The 20805-nt window shown below is 45.2% G+C and overlaps 1 protein-coding gene across 1 annotated transcript in view; it reads right to left on the bottom strand.

Annotated features, from left to right (window-relative positions):
- The window catches only part of ANO2 (anoctamin 2), a 152121-nt gene extending 138139 nt beyond the window's left edge, over positions 1 to 13982 (bottom strand). Inside the window, exon 1 of the mRNA XM_056862313.1 lies at positions 13662 to 13982. Coding sequence (XP_056718291.1) covers positions 13662 to 13982 — 321 coding nt within the window. The remainder of the gene's footprint in view (positions 1 to 13661) is intronic.
- Positions 13983 to 20805: the final 6823 nt, after the last annotated feature.

Here is a 20805-nt window from a genome sequence, read left to right as displayed (position 1 = left end):
GGCCTGGAAATCTCCTGGAATTACAACTGATCTGCAGAGTACAGTGATCAATTCCTCTGGAGGAAAAGGCAGCTTCAGAGGTGAATTCTATGGCACTATAACCTGCTAAATTTATTCTCCTCCCAAACCCTGCCCTCCCCAGGATTCACCCCCAAATCTCTAGGAATTTCCCAACCTAGAGTTGGCAGCCCCACCTATATTCATCTTTAACTGACATGCATCTATGAGACTAGATTGTATCTTACTGTTTAAGAACTATGATTCCAATAAAGTACATTCTATAGTATGTTCTTATAATGGACCTGTGAAGAAATAGATGATTCGTCCAATGTGTACTGGTTTCTGGCTCCTGGGATGTCAATGTATTCTCTACTTTTCTCAGATGCTAAATTAGTACTGACTTTCCAGATCTTGTTTTTAATGTGTGAGTGTGTTTTCTAAGGATGTGTGTGTCTACTATTTTTGAGACTTATCTATATTTATATATATTTTACAGATTCCGCCCCCCCCCCAACAAAATTTAGGCAAAAAACATAGGGATCATCAAGTCTAATAAAATATTTTTCCCACTGCACCAATTACTTTGTTATCTCTTCTTGTTCTGTGCACTAGTGCAGCCTTCTTTTCTGGACTACTCTGGCATCCCAACTCTCCCTCCAACAGGCCTTGCTTAAAGCTTTTATTATTCATTAAACAGCCAGATTTGGATTTGGCTCTGGAGCCACCGGGTTGCTTTCTCCTGATCCATACAGCGCCCTTCATGAACCTGGTGCTTTAAAGTATAAGTAAAAACCAAGACAGATCCTTGCTTTAAGGAGCTTAGCCCCACAAAATGAAGAGAAAAGACGGAATGTGTGTGAGAGCATAAGTGGGAGGAAGGCAAAGGTAACAAGGGATGAAATCAAACAAAACAATGGTGCTCATCACTTGGTTATGATGAAGTCCTAACTTTGTCAACAGCTCCCACGGAAAAAAGTTGAGGCCAGGGTGGGAGGGGTGAATGGACTGTGCTTTTCTGCTTAGGAACCCTTCCGTTTAAACCTGTCTTTGCACACTTTCCACCCGCACCCCTTTTCCACAACAAACCTCACTGCTTGCAAGAATACCTGTCACGGCAAAACATATTGTTTGTGCAGGGACTTCATGACGATGTCACTGCCACTTTGGGAATAGCACCTGTTTATTAGCAGCTGCAAGAATGAGAAAGAGTGGGGAAACCCACATGCACACACATAGAAGTGTTTTGATAAGGTGCCTTTTTAAAAGGAGGGGGGTCTTTCAAATATGGCTCATTTCTCCTCCTACCACCAGTTCCTTTAGTGACAGGGAAACGGGCTTTAGTTCTTTATGCTTCACTAAAAAGATGCCTGGTTTAGGATTCTGACCAGTTACCCTTTGTCATACCATCTGAGAACCAAAAAAAAAAAAAAGTATCTTAATTACTGGACCCTCCCCTCTTTCTTCCTCTTGTAAAGCAGAATATCCCTTGTACTGAAATGGAGAGTTCTGAGAGAACTGTGACTGGCCCAAGGTTACCCAGCAGGCTTAATGTGGAGGAGTGGGGAACCAAACCCGGTTCTCCAGATTAGTGTCCACTGTTCTTAACCTCTACATCATGCTGGAGTAGAGTGGACAAGGAAGAAGACTACATGGGTCAGAAGAAGTGGCAGTTCAAGGTATTTCATCAGCCCAAGCAAAATGCACTCATCATTTCTTTGTTCCATGCCAGAGCAGGCCCAGAAGGGGATGCCATGAGCGAAGCCCCTGTGCAACACCAGCCCCCTCCTCTTTGTACCGTACGGTTGCCAGCCTTCAGGTGGGCCTTGAAGATTTCCTGAAATTACAACTAATACTACAGAGTTCTGTTCCTCTGGAGAAAATGTTTGCTCTTGAGAGTGGGCTTCATTTCATTACATTCCTGCTGAGATCCCCCTAGGATTGCCAGGTCCCTCTTCACCACTGGTGGGATGTTTTGGGGGCGGAGCCTGAGGAGGGCAGGGTTTGGGGAGGGGAGGGACTTCAATGCCACAGAGTCCAATTGCCAAAGTGGCCATTTTATCCAGGTGAACTGACCTCTATCAGCTGGTGATCAGTTGTAATAGCAGGAGATCTCCAGCTAGTACCTGGAGGTTGGCAACCCTAGGTCCCATCCCCAGGAATGGGGATGCATCCAGGAATTTCCCAACCCAGAGTTGGCAACCCTATGTGCCACTATAAGCAGTTGCTTGGGTGACTTGCCTGGAGATCCAGCTGGCCTAGGGTTGCCAGGTCCCTCTTCGTCAACGGCAGGAGGTTTTTGGGGTTGAGCCTGAGGAGGGCGGGGTTTGGGGAGGGGAGTGACTTCAATGCCATAGAGTCCAATTGCCAAAGTGGCCATTTTCTCCAGGTGAACTGTTCTCTGTCGGCTGGAGATTAGCAGTAATAGCAGGAGATCTCCTGCTATTACCTAGAGGTTGGCAACCCTAAACTGGCCCCAATTCAAAGGCATTCTAACCAAGATGGGTCTTCTTTCTTTTCCTGTCTCTCGTTTAATGGCAATGCAGTGAAATGAATGAAAGATCCCTGCTATGAAAACTGTCATTTCTCTAGGGTGGAGAAAACGTAAATCAGTATTTCAAAAGACAATACTGAAGCCCCAACACTAGAGAATGATTGTTCCTGTGTAAACTATAGACATATAAAACACATTTTCAAAGCTACGCTTACTGTTAAAATGTGAATAATTTGATCCACAATTAAAATACTATAATGTGTATGATGATAATACATCTATTGATGAGGTCAGTATTTTCAGTGATACAAAGTTGAACTCAATATTTAGGCCTGTTATCACTATATGAGACTGTTTGATCGAAATAACATCCTTTCTTTACTACAATTTTTTTTCTAACATCACCTCCTACCCCCCCACCTAGGGCTCCCAGACATGACTTGGCAACAGGTGGAAGATGTGAGAGGGAGAGACATGTGATCAGTGTCCCTGGCATAATGATATCACTTCCGGCACAACCCAGAAGTGATATCTTCATGCCAGGGGTGATGCTATAGCATTCGCCCAACCACTTTTATGGTTTAACCATAGAGTTTTGGGCAGATGCTAGAACGTCACCCAACAGTGATGGTGTGGCCCAGAAGTGACATCATTATGCCAGGGATGCCAATTGCACCCCCCTCATTATGCCCGCCATTTTTCTCCTGCCACAAAGCTGAGTGGCAGCAGGGGCAAGAGGTCTCCCACACAACCCCCTTCAGACAGATGGCAATACTACCCCTGCCTCTCAGATGGCAAAAGTTAAGATACACGTGCTAAAGTAGTATAAGGAACAGCACTCTGCTGCTCTCCTTCTCAAGCAGTGAGTATATCTGCAGTTTTACTTGTACAAAACACAGGCATTTATACTTCAAAATTCTGTAAATATGCCAGTAGAATTTTATATGCTAACTAAGTTATATTTGATGTGTTAAGAACATAAGAACATAAGAAAAGCCATGCTGGATCAGACCAAGTACTATAAAGTCCAGCAGTCTGTTCACAGAGTGGCCAACCAGGTGCCTCTAGGAAGCCCACAAGCAAGACGACTGCAGCACCATCCTGTCTGTGTTCCACAGCACCTAACATAATAGGCATGCTCCTCTGATACTATAGAGAATAGGGATGCATCATGACGAGTATCCGGTTTTTACTAGTGTTCAACCAGAAAAATATGTTTAGGCTATATAGGAAAGTTACTGTATATCTTTTAATTTTCCCTTCAATTTCCACCACCACTACACCAATTTCCACCACTACTTTGGAAAAAGGGCTTTCCCCCAGGAAATTTTACATCTGTAATAGGGAGCTAAGGTTGAGAGAGAAATGGCTGGCCTACAACAACCTACAGAATTGGGCTGCACTGTACCACATCAGAGTGCTGGTGGGGGCTCAGTTTTTTAAAATTTATGTATTTAGAACGTTTTAACACACCTCTCCAGGGAACCTGCCCAAGGCAGCTTACAAAATGAAATATACGGTAATAAAAACATAAAAAATATTAAAAGTTATTCATCACAATCCAGATTAAACACTAGCCAGACCATAAAAACAGATAATTGATCACTAAGAAAAAGTTTTCAGACTAAAAGGTTTAGGCTGCAATCCTGAAGGGGGGCAAAGCTGCTTAAGAGCCAGTGTGACCCTAATCCCTTTGGACCTGGGAATGCCCTTCTTGCAGTGGTGTGTCTATGCCACCTTTTTTGGTGGCGTAGCCCCATTGTTTTCAATGGGCTAATTTTGGGTTTTTTTAATTTTCTTTCGGTTTATTTTCCTTTTTTGTGGCCAGGAAGCCTCTGTGGAGGCAGCATGGCTGTGCCACTCCCAGGTGCTGCCTAACTACCCCCCCTTCAGGAATGGACTGTTAGCCTAGTTAGCCAGCGTGGTATAGTTGTTAAGAGCGGTGGTTTGGACCAGTGGACTCTAATCTGAAGAATCGGGTTTGATTTCCCACTCCTCCACATGAGTCGCGGAGGCTGATCTGGTGAACCAGGTTGGTTTCTCCACTCCTACATATGAAGCCAGCTGGGTGACCTTGGCCTAGTCACAGCTCTCTTAGAACTCTCTCAGCCCCACCTATCTCACAGGGTGTCTGCTGTGGGGAGGGGAAGGGAAGGTGATTGTAAGCTGGTTTGAGTCTTCCTTAAGTGGTAGAGGAAGTCAGCATATAAAAAACAGCTCTTCTTCTTCTTCCTCCTCCTCCATATAGTTGGGCATCCTTCCAATTTCCTCCATGGAGAAAACTAGCATATCGAAGTTCTAGCTGAGCTTTCTCCCCAACATCCCGATTTCCTGTGTGAAAGGTTTCTTTTTTTAATGAAGGCACAGCCGTCAGCCCTTCCCTCCAATAGTCTGTACAGCCCATGTTATCATTCCATAAGAAATGGCATTGTGCCATCTTTCAATGGGAAAAAATGCTGTATCTTTCCTTTTCCTTTTTTTCCAGGTGCTTTTCCCCATTAACTATTCAACTTTTCTCCATCAAGCCTGCACAACTTGTGAGTCTCCAAGGTGAACACACCACACACACACTGAGGGAGTTTTGGGGACCGTCAGGTTCTTGATTCCCCTTTCCTCCTCATTTGCAGTCCAGAAGGGAAATTACAACTTCCACAGAAATGTAACAATTCCCAGTGCCATTTTTCTTTGAAGGTGGCAGGGGGAGGTTTGGGGTGAAGTGCAGTTGAGAGCACAGACCGGGAAGCTGGGCACCTAATCCTTTCCCAACCGGCTGCTTTTCTGCTCCAAACCCTCCTCCCCCCCCCCACACACACACCACTCCTGCGGGATTCCAGGCGTGTTTCTTGCAATGTCATATCTGCCGCTAAGCCTCCTCTAGAGGCGTCCACCGCCGTTCCCTTCCTTGTCCCCCTGGATTCAATTTGCAGATTAATTTCTGCTGAAAACAAAGCCATTGATAATTAAAAAGTGTTTTCAGGAACTCAGTGATGAGCATCCTCTGCTGGGCCTTGTTAACTTTCTTTTCCTGCAGCAACACGGAAAACAAAAGAGTGGAGGCGCTTTTCCTTGGCTTCTGTCTGCTAGCAAAGTTTGCAGTCGTTCATGATTCTCTACTTTCACACATGCTGAATAACGCACATGCTGAACAACGCACTGGGTTGGGAAATACCTGGAGATTTGGGGAGGGGTGTCTGAGGAGGATGGGGTTTGGAGAGGGGAGGCAGAGAAAAAAAATGTGCAAAAAATTGCACATTTCCCCCTGTCTCTTATCACGGGTTTCTCCCCCCTCTTTTTCTCTTGGGGAGGGGAGGGATTTCAATGCCATAGAGCCCAATTGCCAAAGTGGCCATTTTCTCTAGGGGAACTGATTTCTATTGCCTGGAGATCAGTTGTACCGTAATAGTGGGAGATCTCCAGCCACCACCTGGAGGTTGGCAACCCTACTGCTTTCCCAAATGACAGTCACGGTTCACTTCCTACAACCTAGGCAAAATGTAATTGCACTGTACTTTGCAGTATGCAGTTTTCCTAAAAAGTGGAGTATAACGTGTGCTCCTCTTACACAGGCGACTCACAATGACATCCATTTGAATATGTGAAGTACATTTTCAATATTTGGATAAGCACCTAGTCCTGCAGCCACCCAAGGATTTCTGGGATTGATGAAGCCTGAATAGGCGAAATGGGTAGAAAATACCGGAAACCCATCTTTTGGAATTCAGTGGCAATTCTGGTGCAATGAGCAACTATCTGAACTTTTGATTCATATTTAAAATTGTGTAAATATTTGCAATTGAAACTCCACTGTCAATATTGTTTCCTGCTATTGTACTCTTGTACTCATGCAATTATAAATTGGAATCATATATGTTGTTGAAACCAGTTATATAAAAAATTCTTATTTGAATCCTCATAACTGGTACATTATTATTGTTGTTGTTGTTATTATTATTATTTACTTATTAGACCATAAGTGCTGGGGTTTTTTAGTAGTTTCCATTTTTCAGCACATAGCGTATTTTGAATACTTACCACCTGGAGGTTGGCAACCCCACCTCCCACCATAGTGAGAACCTGGGAGCCCTATCTGAGACTGAAACAAGCGTACCGTACTGTAGACACAAGCTTGAAGCCCTGCTATAGGAGTTTAAGAGTTCAGAAGGGAGCAAGAGCAGTCTCCGAGACCAGTAGGAAGCACTAGGCTTCTGCATTGACCAAGCCTGGTATAAATACAGTCACTGCCTGGCCCACAGGTTTCTACCGCCTGCTGCGCTTCAGGGGCCAGGTTCTGAAACTTCTGCAGCTTACACCACTGAGGAGCAGGGCTAGGGTTGCCCACCTCCAGGTACTTGCTGGAGATCTCCTGCTGTTACAGCTGATCTCCAGCTGCTTTGACAACTGGACTCTCTGGCATTGAAGCCCCTCTCCTCTCCAAACCCCGCCCTCCTCTGGCTCCACCCCGAAAACCTCCCACCAGTGGTGAAGAGGAACCTGGCAACCCTAACCAGCGCCCTTTCCTGGAGAACATGCCTTCAATACCTACCACTGGTATAGCTATCCATGGCCCCAGCCTGGTCTTACAACAGACAATCTGCCTCTCAAGAAATCCCTCCAAAAGGAGAACACAACAATCTTTGGTAAAGTCTGGGATCTTTCAACCTTCCATGGATCAATTTTCTTGAATAGATGAACCAAAAATAGGGGAGGGAAATCATTTACGATAAATGTAGTAAGGTTAAGTAAGAGTAATTCTGCCTTCCATAAGGAAATATAAGCTGATTCTCGACCGAGGCAACTACAGGGCGCCTCTTTACCTCTGCATTTCAGCAGGGATCTAGTGTACTATGTTCTCTTGGAAAGATTCCTGGGGTGCATGCAAAATGTGGCTGTTTTTATTAGGTGGGGAGGTATTGTGATATTTCTCATTACTAAAATCCCTAATAACTAAATAAGAGAGAGAAGGTGTCACTGGAAAAAGCAGTAAGAAGACTTTAAAAAAAAAAAAAAACACCCTACTCCCATCTTCTAACTGCTCCATCTCTCCCGATATGCATTTCATTCACACAGGCTGTAAGTGAATCTTTTTTGAGTAGGTGCCAAAACCCATCTCAAATGTCTTCCCTATTATGCCTTCGCCATACACTATAATGATTGAATACAGCAAAGCATCCATTTGTGGTTATTAAAGAACAGTGCAATTCAAGTTTAACTTAACTACTGATGGTCCCTGTAGAGTAGCATGAATTGAGGTGCAGCTCTGAAGTTAGCAGAGCGAGTGCAGTATAGTGGTTAGAGTGTCAGACTAGGATCCGGGAGACCCAGGTTCGAATCCCCACTCATGCCATGGAAGCTGACTGGGTGACCTTGGGCCAGTCACCCTCTCTCAGTCTAACCAACCTCTCGGGGTTGTTGTGAGGATAAAATGGAGGACAAGAGAATGATGCTTTGGGTCCCCATTGGGGAGAAAGGCAGGGTACAAATAAAAGAAATAAAGACCAAAAAGTTAAGATGTACAGTGTGCACTGAGGTAAGTGCAAAGAGGTTATAGGGGCTCAGAAAGCTGGGAAAGCAGAACAGAGGGCACTCTATCTGTAGACTAATTCCCGCTGGCTCAACTTGTCCCTCCTGCTAAGATTCTTGCAAAGAATGTATTTATTAAGCTATTTGTACTCAGCCTTTCCTCTTGGCTCAATGTGGCTTACAGGTAATAATTAAATTAAACGTTAGAGATTAAGAACCAGGAAAATAAAAACCCCAAATATCTCCCCTCTCACACTTGAACACACATGAAGCTGCCTTAAACTGAATCAGACTCTTGGTCCATCAAAGTCAGTATTGTCTCCTCAGACTGGCAGTGTCTCTCCAGCGTCTCAGGCAGAGGTCTTTCACATTACCTACTCACCTAGTCCCTTTAACTGGAGATGCCGGGGATTGAACCTGGGACCTTCTGCATGCAAAGCAGATGCTCTACCATTGAGCCACAGCCCCTCTCCAAAAGATGCCTGCTGTTTATAACCCACCAAAAGCCTTGGCAATCAAACAAACCTTGCAGCTCCTTCTAAAGATATGCAACGGATATGGGGCTGATTCAAGGTATTTTGTTGCCTCCAGAAGTTAATAGTCACCCCCACCTGGTCCTCTGCTTCCACTGGCTGGGAGAGAGTGTGCGAGCAGAGACCCTGAGGATCAGCAGCACCCTCTTCAACATACCTCTCCAACCAATTCTTTGGGTGGTTTGGACAGGAAACCATCAGTCATGAAAGACTGAAGTGACATGCCACTGATGTAGAGAACGGTGTGTGTATTAACAGTGCAAACATTTTTGATGACTCTGTGGGGGAGCCAAGGCTCAGAGGTAAACAGGGTTGTCAATCTCCAGGAGATCTCCTGGAATTACAATTGGTCTCCATACTAAAGAGATCAGTTCCCCTGGACATCTTCTGGGCATGGAGTAGGGGTCACTGGGGGTGTGTGGGGGAGGAAGTTTGGAATTTCCTGCATTGTGCAGGGGGTTGAACTAGATGACCCTGGTAGCCCCTTCCAACTCTAGGATTCTATGATTCTATGAATGCTCCACCTATTGTACAGTAAGAATAGAGCAACAGATGCTTGTATACTTTAATGGAAAATATCTATCAGTAAAAGAAGCTTTTTATGAGATAGGAGCAGAGACCTCCTGACAATTACCCTAGAATCACAGAATCATAGCATTGGAAGGGACCACCAGGGTCATCTAGTCCAACCCTCTGCACAGTGCAGGAATTTCACAACTACCTCCCCCACACACCCCCAGTGACCCCTACTTCATGCCCAGAAGATGGCCAAGATGCCCTCCCTCTCATGAACTTCCTAAATTCATAGTATCAGCATTGCTGACAGATGGCCATCTAACCTCTTCTTAAAAACCTCCAGGGAAGGAGAGCTCACCACCTCCCGAGGAAGCCTGTTCCACTGAAGAACCGCTCTAACTGCTAGAAAATTCTTCCTAATGTCTAGATGGAAACTCTTTTGATTTAATTTCAACCCGTTGGTTCTGGTCTGACCTTCTGGGGCAACAGAAAACAACTTGGCACCCTCCTCTATATGACAGGCCTTCAAGTACTAGAAGATGGTTATCATATCCCCTCTCAGTCTTCTCTTCTTCAGGCTAAACATACGTGTTCCTCATTGGCACTTCACAGGTTTGGGGGGGGGAGTATGGGGGGGGGAAGGGTGGCTCATGACCATCACACTGGTGTGAAAAATCACTTCCGGCAAAAAAAAAAATGGAAATGATGGCATTACATCGCGGCTCAGTTAGGCAAATCCTAGAGAGTCACCCTGAGGAAATGCTATCGCTTCCATACTTTGCCAGAAGTGTCATCACATGCCAGCGTGATGCTGACTCCCCTGTCCCCATCTGGCTTTGGCTGGCAGCCCTATTACATGACTCAGGCCAACTCGGAATGTATCAAGGAAATTCATATATGTCCTAATATGGAGCTTAGCGCCTCCTCCTGAGTTACTCAGGTGAATTGTGGCAAAACTGAAACTAGTCCATAGCTTCAATCACACAGCACAACAAACGCTAATTAAACTGAGATTTTCCCAAATGGATAGGAAAGCCGTTTGCCCCACCTCCACACCCACCATCCCAACCCTCATTCCCACAAGCACAAAACTCAGTTAAGCCTTCTGAGTTGGAAAGGCCTCAAAACAAACTCCAGTACCCTATGACATGTGAATACAGATTGCTAGGCGAACTGGAGTGTGTTTGTCCACAACAAACAAGCATTCTAGACCTCAGTCTAATAAATCCCAGTTAAATATCACCACAGGAGCCCCGTGGCGCAGAGTGGTAAGCTGTAGTATTGCAGTCCAAGCTCTGCTCACGACCTGAGTTCAATCCTGACGGAAGTCGGTTTCAGGTAGCCGGCTCAAGGTTGACTCAGCCTTCCATCCTTCCGAGGTTGGTCAAACGAGTACCCAGCTTGCTGGGGGTAAAGGGAAGACGACTGGAGAAGGCACTGGAAAACCACCCCGTAAACAAAGTCTGCCTAGAAAACGTCTGGATGTGACGTCACTCCATGTGTCAGGAATGACCCGATGCTTGCACAGGGGACCTTTACCTTTACCTTTTTAAATATCACCACTGTGTCACTGTTAGGGTTGTTAATCTCCCAGTGCAGCTGGGAGATTTCCCAGAATTACAACTGACCTCTAGGGTCCAGAGATCAATTCCCCTGGAGAAAAAGACTGCTTTGGAGGGTAGACTCTACGCCATTATATCTTGCTGAGGTCTGTCTCCTCCCCAGGCTCCACCCCCAAATCTCCAGGAATTTCCCAACCTGGAGCTGGCAACCAGTGCCCAAGTTGCAAAGCTGCCACAAAAGAACTGATGAAATTGCATCCAGACACAACACTACCTGCCTCATCCACAGACACAACCACCCTTAGAACCACTACCTTAAGATACATCTACACCACAGACTAAAACTGGTTGAATTATTATAATTTCCTCTCCCCCTAAGGTTCCCAACTCCGGGTTGAGAAATTCCTGGAGATTTGCGTGGGAGCCTGGAGAGGATGGGGTTTGAGTAGGGGAGGGACCTCAGTGGGGCATAATGTTTAAAGTGTACCCTTCAAGGCAGCCATTTTCTGCAGGGGAATTGTCTGCAGATCAGAACTGTAGTTCTGGGAGATCTCCAGGTTACACCTGGAAGCTGACAACTCTTCCCCAGGGCATCCTGTAAATTACATTTCTGTTATGGTACAGGGAATCAGGATTGCTAACAAGATTCTTACCCGTGCCCTCACCAATCTTCAATTCCTTGCAATAAGCTACAAGTTGAAAGAGTCATCAAAATATATTTTGTAGCATAGACATGTCTCTTGCTGCTCGGCAGAGAAACACTGTTTTCTAGAGAAGGAGTGGAATGAAAAATAAGCAAGCATTTTCTCTTCTGCAACAGAATGGCTAGTATGTTCAGACAAGACTTCAGATAAACTGGAGCTAAAGGCCTCAGATGTTCACAGAATTAAAGTTCAAGGCAAAATGTACTGAAAGGGCAACTATGCTAACTTGTATTACTGTGAAATATGGTACTTTATACTCAGAATGAATTTAATGGGATATCTCCCAGTTATGAGGAATTGAGGAGACCTGGGCCTTTTATGCACGGTCTGTTTCCGCTGGATCTGCTGCTCTCTAACTGCACAGTATTTGCAGTCGAATTCTCAAAACACTATGCACAGGGGCTTTTTGCCCCGAATAAATTCCAGGAGTACCCTGTGATCAATTATGCACCCCCAGAGAAAATGTGGAGCTTCTGAACCACACGTGAGTCCCTCCCCGCTGAAAACGCTGCTTTGTAATTGGCTGTGGTGTACTTTTTTGAAATACGTCACCAGCCCCGGCCAGCCCCACAGAAGTATTATTTCATTTGATCTGACCCTAGTGGCCATTTTACAGCCAAAGCAGAGAAGGGTCCAGACACACACACCCCCAACCAATTTGTTTCTGCATAACTCACTGCAGGGGTCATAAGAACATAAGAACACTTGCACGGTCATTTATGACGTCCATCATTCCATCAGTAGTCTTCCACTCACAAAAATAAAAAAGCCTTTCATGCCTATAAGAGGATGCATGTAAGAGGAGGGTGGCAAACCAGCCCAGCTCTGTTCCACCCCGCCAAGAACTGAAATTGACCCATACTCGCTGTGAAATTGACCAAGTAAGCAGCTGCATAGGTGTTTGGAATTATTTCAGCATTCTCTCAACTGTTCGATCTGAAACTGACCCGTACTCCCTGTGAAACTGACCAAATAAGCAGCCTCGTGGTATTCCAGTATTATTCTCTTGTTAGTGCACTCTATAATGGCTTTGAGGGAAGGGGTTGGATGAGGAAGACAGACACATGGGAGGGAGAAGTGAGAAAGGGCATTGGGAGAAAAACCTGAAGTGACAAGTATGCACAGGACCGGCTTTCGATTTGAAATCAAGGCAGACTTTAAACTCAGGGTAAAACAGCATATTGAAATAGCAGTGAAAACATGAGGGGAGAGTGGAGCAGCTTCTGAAGGTTGGAAAATACATGCATCATTAAAACAAAGCCCCAAAGTAGCAGGGGGTGGGTGACCACGATAGGAACAACCCATGCATAAAAGGCCATGGTTAAATCAGGCCAGACAGCTTTGTTTTGACCCAGTGTAATGAACCAGCTCTCCACTTAGAGATAGGTTTGTTGATTATCATCTTCCCCTGTGAGAAAGTGAAATTGGAACCAGTGACCTCTGTATCACCGCATCTTTATCATCAGCTTCTATAATAATGTTCCAGACTTCTGCAAAAGACCAAGTCTGTCTGTCCAAATATTGAGTCTCATGGTCAGATTCTGAGACCTAGCAATTGATTGAAAACCTTCTCCTCTCAAACCACTTCAGATACCATCAGAGAAGTGGGAAGTAGGTGAAGTCAACTAACCGCGCTTGGGGAAGCAGTTTCCTTTTACTCAGGAGCCAGCCTCTGAAAAACACAAATCCCTTCCAGGAACCATTCTCATTGCAAAGTTAAGGTCCCTCCGGACATTAGGAAGGACATCTTCTCTCTCTGGTCTCTCTCTCTCTGATTTTCATATTTGAATATTGTAATCCCTAAATGGCAAACTGGGCTATCTATGAATCTGAATCAACAGGAAAACAACACCATGGATGCTAAACGCACAAACACACCAGAATAATTTCCACATTCACTTCTCCTCCATTGGAGGCCTACACAATACACAGGGAGCAAATGCCAAAGCCACAAGAGAGGTACAGTATGCGCCCTGGTTCTATAGATGTGCCCTGGCACAATGCTCCCTTCCAGAGAGTAGAGGGACGGGGTCTCCCACTCCTTCCTACCATGATGATGATCAGGGGACTGGGTGCCAACACCACGGTGCAAGAAGTAAAGTGCAAGTGATCCCCCCCTTTTTTGACAGAGAGACACATCACATGATTTGGCATTGTTGTGAATTGCCTGCTCATAGACTACTTTTTCTAATCTGGATGCAACAATGAGGTCACTCTGCTCAGACAATTGTATAGGTGTGAACTGGGCCATGGATTCCACCTTACTCTTAAGACCATGACAACACCTTGCAAGCGAAGACGGGGTGCTGTTTGCACTGGACAGCTGGCTGCTTACCTCCACATCTTTCTCGATCTCCAGACCGGCTTCCCTCAGGTTGCGCTCAAACTCCTCTCTCTGTTCCCGTTTTGCCTCCTCCAGAGCATCCAACGGACTCATATCAATCACCAGTGCATCTGGATTGGGTACATCCTGGCCCTGAGCCTCCTCCTGTTGCTGTTCGGGGTAGCTTTTGGCTGTCTCCCCATTGGAAATAATAGCCAAAGAAGCAGGTCTGTGCAGGGGGCCTGGGGAGCCACTGCCATGGTGTGCAGTTCGTTTTCGGTAGTGATAAACTAAAACATAGTCCACTTTCCTCTTGCTGTCCCGGAAGTGCATCCCTCCGGGTGAGGTCCTTTCTGTGGGTCCCATTTGAGCTGCGTCCAGGAAGTTGTTAATAATCTGGAAGTAAATTGGAATAAGTTTAGTGGAAGAAATGTTTCAAGGCCAGGCAATCAGAGGGCTCAGGGTCTTCCTTCCCACAAACTGACATGGTATGCAGAGTAAACATAGAAGAAGATTAAGTTCTGTTCAAGTACAAGAATGAGGCAGATGGGATTGAAATTATGTACGGTTGCCAACCTCCAGGTACAAGCCGGAGATCTCCCGCTATTACCACTGATCTCCAGCTGATAGAGATCAGTTCATCTGGAGAAAATGGCCACTTTGGCAATTGGATTCTATGGCATTTACGTCCCTCCCTTCCCCAAACCCCGCCCTCCTCAGGCTGCACCCCAAAAACCTCCCACCGGTAGCAAAGAGGGACCTGGCAACCCATCCCCCACCCAAAGCTGGCAACCCTGCACTGTTGTTCAAACAGTGGTGGGAAACTGGAGCTGGGGTGGGCCCCACCACTGGCAGGGGCATGGCAACTCTGGTCGGTGGCCCTCAATGTGACAAAGAACAACAGAAGTCATTTCTGTAGGGTTGCCAGGTCCCTCTTGGCAACTGGCGGGTTGTTTTAGGGGCGGAGTCTGGGGAGGGGAGGGACTTCAATGCCACAGAGTCCAATTGCCAAAGCGGCCATTTTCTCCAGGTGAATTGATCTCCATCAGCTGGAGATCAGTTGTAATAGCTGGAGATCTCCAGCGAGTACCTGGAGGTTGGCAACCCTACATTTCTGGCCGCCTCCCCACGGCTGTAATAACTAGTTCATGCCAAGTCAACTTGATGAAGCCACAAAGGCCTGTAATGGGCCCGCCCTCAGATTCCCAAGGCGACAACCCTCATTTTAATCTTGCCTCAGCTTCCATGAACTTCTGGACAAGACCAGGGGAATAGTGAGTGAAGGAGTTATCGCCTTGAGACTGGTGAATTTGAAAACAAGTCCTCCTTAGAATGCCCAGCCTAGCAACAGAATGCAAATACGTGGATAATTCATTCATCTTGGCCATTTTGGGTTTTGATATTGCTGTGCATTGAGGACTATGCCAGACTGAATTTCAGCTGTTGAAATCCAGATTGCAGACTCTTTGTTTACAACTGTCTTTTTGTTCCTGTTACTCTGCAAAGTGTCTGTGTCTAAGGGCAGCTCATATAGATTAGTTTGTTTAGGTGTATACACATTAGTGATAGGATTTGTTTCCTTGTCCCCTTCCCGTTCTGCCCTATCACATTATTAGCTCTCCTCCACATTTTCTATGCCCATAATCCCAGTTGTTGTTAACCTTTATGCAGCACGCAGTATACATAAACCATCGTTGCTTATCACACTCAGATCAACAGTACATTTCACTATCCTTTGCATCTTAGGCTCACTTGAGTTTGTACTAAATGTTAATAGGTATCAAAGGAGCATTGGGAATGATCTATTCAAAGCTGTGTGCATTTCACAATTCTGCACAAGTGCAAAAGATAGAGAGAATTTGGTCTTGATCACAGGATTCAGGAGCCTGAGAATTTTGCCTCTCACTTCTAAGAAAGCATGTTTCTAGGCCTTATTATGGCTGCAAGTAACATTTGCAGATAATGCCTGAATGCAAAGTTTGGGTTTTCTTGCTCCGAAATATAGTTATTGGGGAATCGTTTTCTTTAACTTCTACATTACACACAGCCCTGGATATATCTTTTCATTGTTAACATTTCCACACTGTACTCACAGGCAGTCCATGCAGACTTTCTGGATCCATTCCTGCAGAGGGAGAGCTCCTAGACCTGGCTTTCCAGTCTACCCTTTCAAAGGGTTCCACACATCGTTGGCTCCACAGGTACTAATGTCACCATCCCCTACTTGCCGGGCCTGGCAAAGATCTTAGGAAATCCATTGGCTTGCTATAAGAAGATTATCTCCAACCTATTAGTCCTCTTTCTTTATATGTGGTGTGGGTATGGAGGTGAAAAAATGCACACAGGATCCAAAGGCAAGGCATGAAGACTGCCGCCAGTCAAGGAGATGTTGCCGAAGTTTCCTTGCTATTTATCATCTCCAGGTACCCAAGGGCCTTGCTGCTGCTGCCGCTGGAGAAGTCGCCATAGCAACCCCAGGGAGAAGAAAGCAGATGCAGGCAAACATAATGAACAGGGTCTGGCGAAGGTGTCTTTCTGTGTATTGTGTGTGTGTAAAATACACACAACGTAGCAAAGTTTTTTACAAGCTTGGCTTAATTCTGTTGCGCTGAGAGTCAGGAGAGCTCAGGTCTTCCTTGCAAAAAAACTAAGGCTGCCATCCTATGTTTATTTGTGTGTGTGTGTGTAAAGTGCTGTCAAGTCGCAGCCGACTTATGGCAACCCCTTTTTGGGGTTTTCATGGCAAGAGACTAAGAGAGGTGGTTTGCCAGTGCCTTCCTCTGCACAGCAAGCCTGGTATTCCTTGGTGGTCTCCCATCCAAATACTAACCAGGGCTGACCCTGCTTAGCTTCTGAGATCTGACGAGATCTTGGAGCAAATATGCTTAGAATTGGGCTGAAGTCACTTACTAAGTCCAATTGAACTCAGCGGAACTTAATTTGGAAAAAAAAATATGCACAAGAGTGGGCTGCGGTGAATAAATTTACAAAAGGCCATTTGCTAGATAAGCTTTTTATCAGATGTCTCGGCTTCATTATTATTATTATTATTGTTATTATTATTATTATTATTATTATGCATTTTAATTTTAATAGAAGAAAAGTGTTTTAGCTTTTCTCAAGATGATTAGCCTGGAAGAGAGTGAGACGGACTCAAGGTCACCCAGCTTCATGGCAGGATAGCGATTTGAACCGAGACTTCCTGTCGTTGTCCGATGCTCTAACCACTACATTAGCAAGTCAACTCTCAGGGGCAACCAAACAAGACCATGAGAAACCTGTGATTGGATTCCCAGCAAATGAAATGTGTTCTTCCATTCTCAGGGAAAGATCAGTTCTAGAAAGCCGTTTGAGATCAGGACAATCCTCACTGGGTATCCAATCACAGATTTTCCAGCATTTCTTCTGCTCCCCCCATCCTTCTGATCAATATTTCCTGCTTGCTTTCAGATATTTACTGCTCCTGACAATCGTCAGATGTGATATTAAACATCAGTATTTGATACCGGCATTGAATATTTTTGCAACCAGAGATGTTTCAAACATTCATAAACGGGACCTCTCAAGGGAGAAGGGGATACATTTCAGTTCTGTTTAAAATCCGAGCCAGTAACCACTTTGCACAGTCATTTTTTAGAGTAATTATCCATTGAACAAAAATAAACAAGAGTCTTTTGGCAATTTGTGCATGTTAAGTGCCATCAAGTCATTTCCGACTCATGGCAACTCTATGAATCAATGTCCTCCAAACAGGGTTGCCAGGTCCCTCTCCGCCACCGGCGGGAGATTTTTGGGGTGGAGCCTAAGGAGGGCGGGGTTTGGGGAGGGGAGGGACTTCAATGCCATAGAGTTCAATTGCCAAAGCAGCCATTTTTCTCCAGGTGATCAGATCTCTATCGGCTGGAGATCAGTTGTATTATCAAGAGATCTCCTGCTACTACCTGGCAGTTGGCAACCCTACCTCCAAACATCCTATTGCTAACGGCCTTGCTCAGGTCTTGCAAACTGAGGGCCGGAGCTTCTTTTATAGAGTCAATCCATCTCATATTGGGTCTTTCTCTTTTCTTGCTGCCTTCGACTTTTCCTATCATTGGGGTGTAACAATCATTGGCAATTGTGCAGACAAGGCAATCCAGTTGCAAATGACTGCTATAGCACAATGAAAGTAATCTCCAATTATGCGCAGATGCAGGCAAAGATTAATTTTTAATTTTATCCCAGCATAAACATTAGCAGACTAAAGCCCACTTCTTCAGATGCACTGCAGAAAGTTCAAGAAAGTTCACAGGGAAGGGGATTAGGGTTGCCAACCTCCAGGTAATAGCTGGAGACTTCCTGCTATTACAACTGATCTCCAACTAGGGTTGCCAACCTCCAGGTAGTAGTTGGAGATCTCCTGCTATTACAACTGATCTCCAGCCGATAGAGATCAATTCTCCTGGAGAAAGTGGCTGCTTTGGCAATGGGACCCTATGGCATTAAACTCCCTCCCCTCCCCAAAACCTGGTCTCCTCAGGCTCCATGCCAAAGACTTCCTGCAGGTGGCAAAGAGGGACCTGGCAACCCTATCTCCACCCAATAGAGATCAGTTCAGCTGGAGAAAATGGCCGCTTTGGCAATTGGACTCTATGGCCTTGAAGTCCCTCTCCAAACCCCGCCCTCCTAAGGCTCTGCTCCAAAAATCTCACGCCGGTGGTGAAGAGGGAACTGGCAACCCTAAAGGGGATCTAGCAAATCCCTGCTGAGTTTGTTGTATGAGTGAGGACTGAATGGAAACATCCAGCTCCCAGTCAGAACGCTAGCCAGCTCTCAACCAAGTTTAGAGAAATCCCAGTCATCCTACTTACAGAATTATTGAGCGTTTTTCTGCAGCTCAGTGGTTCAGAAGTCCCATTGCCTTTCCCAAAATGTACACAACGTTGGTTCTGAGGAACTGTGAGGTATTTTTTGCTGTTTTTGGAAGCAGAAGTCTGGAGGGAGTTTCTTTTGTGGGTATGATGTGAGGGAGTTAAAGGCATATCTGAGGAGTAAAGGGGGAAAAATCACAAGAATTCTACAAAGACTTGTAGATCCCCCCCTTTTTTTTACAGCAGCTCAACAAATTAGCACATTATTATGATGAAACAAGCAGGAGACCCAGAAAGATTTATGGGAGGCATCTTATTTTCTCCTCCTCCACTATTTCCTTCTTCCCTTTCCTGAAAGCTCCTATAGCCTGTCCCCTTTTCCTGCTTTATTCTCTCCTTCCCACCCACCAGCCAACCTGCCTTTATCTGGGGGGGGGGGTCTTCAGCTTCTTCCCTCCCCCTGGCAGCCTCTACCTGGGAAAACTCTGGTTGAGTTGTGTGGCACTGGTCACCAGACTGGCCCCAGTTGCATGGTTCTGGCCAAAATGGGCCCTGTTGTGAGGCGCCAGCTGGGCCAGGCACATAGTGGGGAACCCAGAAGGACTTGTGGGGCTCCTTGCTTTCCCATACACCCCCTCCCCACACAATTTCCTCTTTCCCTCCAAGCAACCCTCATATCCACAGCTTTTTCCTTCTTCCTTCTCTTCTTCCCACTCACGAACCAACTGGCCTTTAATCTGCTACACCTATTCTTTATTGACTTCATTTATACCCCACTTTTCTTCACAATTGGGACCCAAAGCAACTTACATCATTCTCCTCTTCTCTGTTTTATCTTCAAAACAACCATCTCCTGTGTGGTAGATTGGACTGAGAGTGTGCAATTGGCCTGAAGTCACCCAATGAGCTTCAGCGGCAAAACGGGGATTTGAACCTGGGTCTCCCAGATTCTGGCCTGAATCTTAACCACTACACCACACTGGCTTTCATGGTGTGGCAGCTGTTAAACAGTAGCAATCAGCCAGTCTCCTGGGTGAGTCATGCAACAGCCCCCCCCCGAGGCACTGAAAGATTTTCCATAGGCTATAATGGAGTCGAAGGGGGGGGGGTCACACTTTAAAACCCTGTGGAACCTGGTGCAAATGTGCCAAAGCGGGGTGGGGAAGGGGGTTGACAGGGTTTTAAAATAACTTTTCTAGTGTTGTAGTCGGCAATCCCAAATGATCACGAGAAAAGCCAACTTTTTTTTGGCTTTTTCAGGATCGGGATTCCTGGCTACAGTTTAGAGCACCCTTTTTTCCGGCCACCAAAATAGCCAAAAAATACTGGTAAGGTATTTTTATGTGTGAAAAAATATATGTGAAAAATAGTAAAGGAGGGTTACATTTAGTTCAACCTGTTATTGTAGGGATTACATTGTTATTGGAGGGCTATATCCTTCAAGCTGTAGATAGCAGTGTGGTTACTGCATTATCCAGTTTGTTGGAACCGAAGCCTTTTGGAAGCGAATTGGATGAGAAGAATCCTTCATATTGGTGGACTTGGGACTTAATTAGGGTTGTGCAAAAAAAAATATGGTAAATTTCGGGTTCGGGTTTATTGGGCCCGATTTTTTTCCAGTAAACCTGAAATAACCCAAATACCCATACCAGTAAAGGGGTATTCGGCTTTATTTCTGGATTTATCAGGGGGAAAATTGGGCTCGTTTTAGTCTATGGGGATTCTTTCAAAGTTCCTGTGGGGGCATTTTTTGAGGTAGAGTTCCCAAATTTTCAGGGCAGCTTCAAGGAACTCTCCTTGCATGAACCCCAAAGTTTGGTAAAGATTGGGACAGGGGGGGCAATTTTATGGGGTCCCAAAGGGGTCATCCTCCCTTCTCCCTAGAAATGCATGGTAAGCGTGTTCTACCTTCCTTCCTTCCCATGTTCTACCTACCTGGTTTTCTGGCTTTCCAGAATTATTCTGAAGAGTTTATAGGGTATTCTGGGTTAAAGACATTCCCTTTCTTTGTATACATTTTTATGAAAGATGACAATGTAGTTTCTATGTATTTTATATTTATTATTTCAATTTTTAACAGTGAAATTGTATTTTACATCATTATTGTTATCCACTTTGGGCCTCAAGTTGGTCAGGGGAAAGACAGACATGTTTTAAATAAATACATACATGAAAACTTTTTTAAAAAAAGAAAAGCATGGTAAACTTTACCACAAGTTCATCAAAAGAATTCCCATATGGAAAAGCCTGGAGAAAGCCAAAGCCGAAAAAAGCCAAATTTGGCTTTTTCGGCATTTGGCTATTTTGCT

The sequence above is a fragment of the Euleptes europaea genome, chromosome 17 (assembly GCF_029931775.1).
Source record: "Euleptes europaea isolate rEulEur1 chromosome 17, rEulEur1.hap1, whole genome shotgun sequence".
NCBI classification, from domain to species: Eukaryota; Metazoa; Chordata; class Lepidosauria; order Squamata; family Sphaerodactylidae; genus Euleptes; species Euleptes europaea.
Note: the sequence above shows the minus strand (reverse complement) of the source record. Positions and strands in the feature narration are given on the sequence as shown.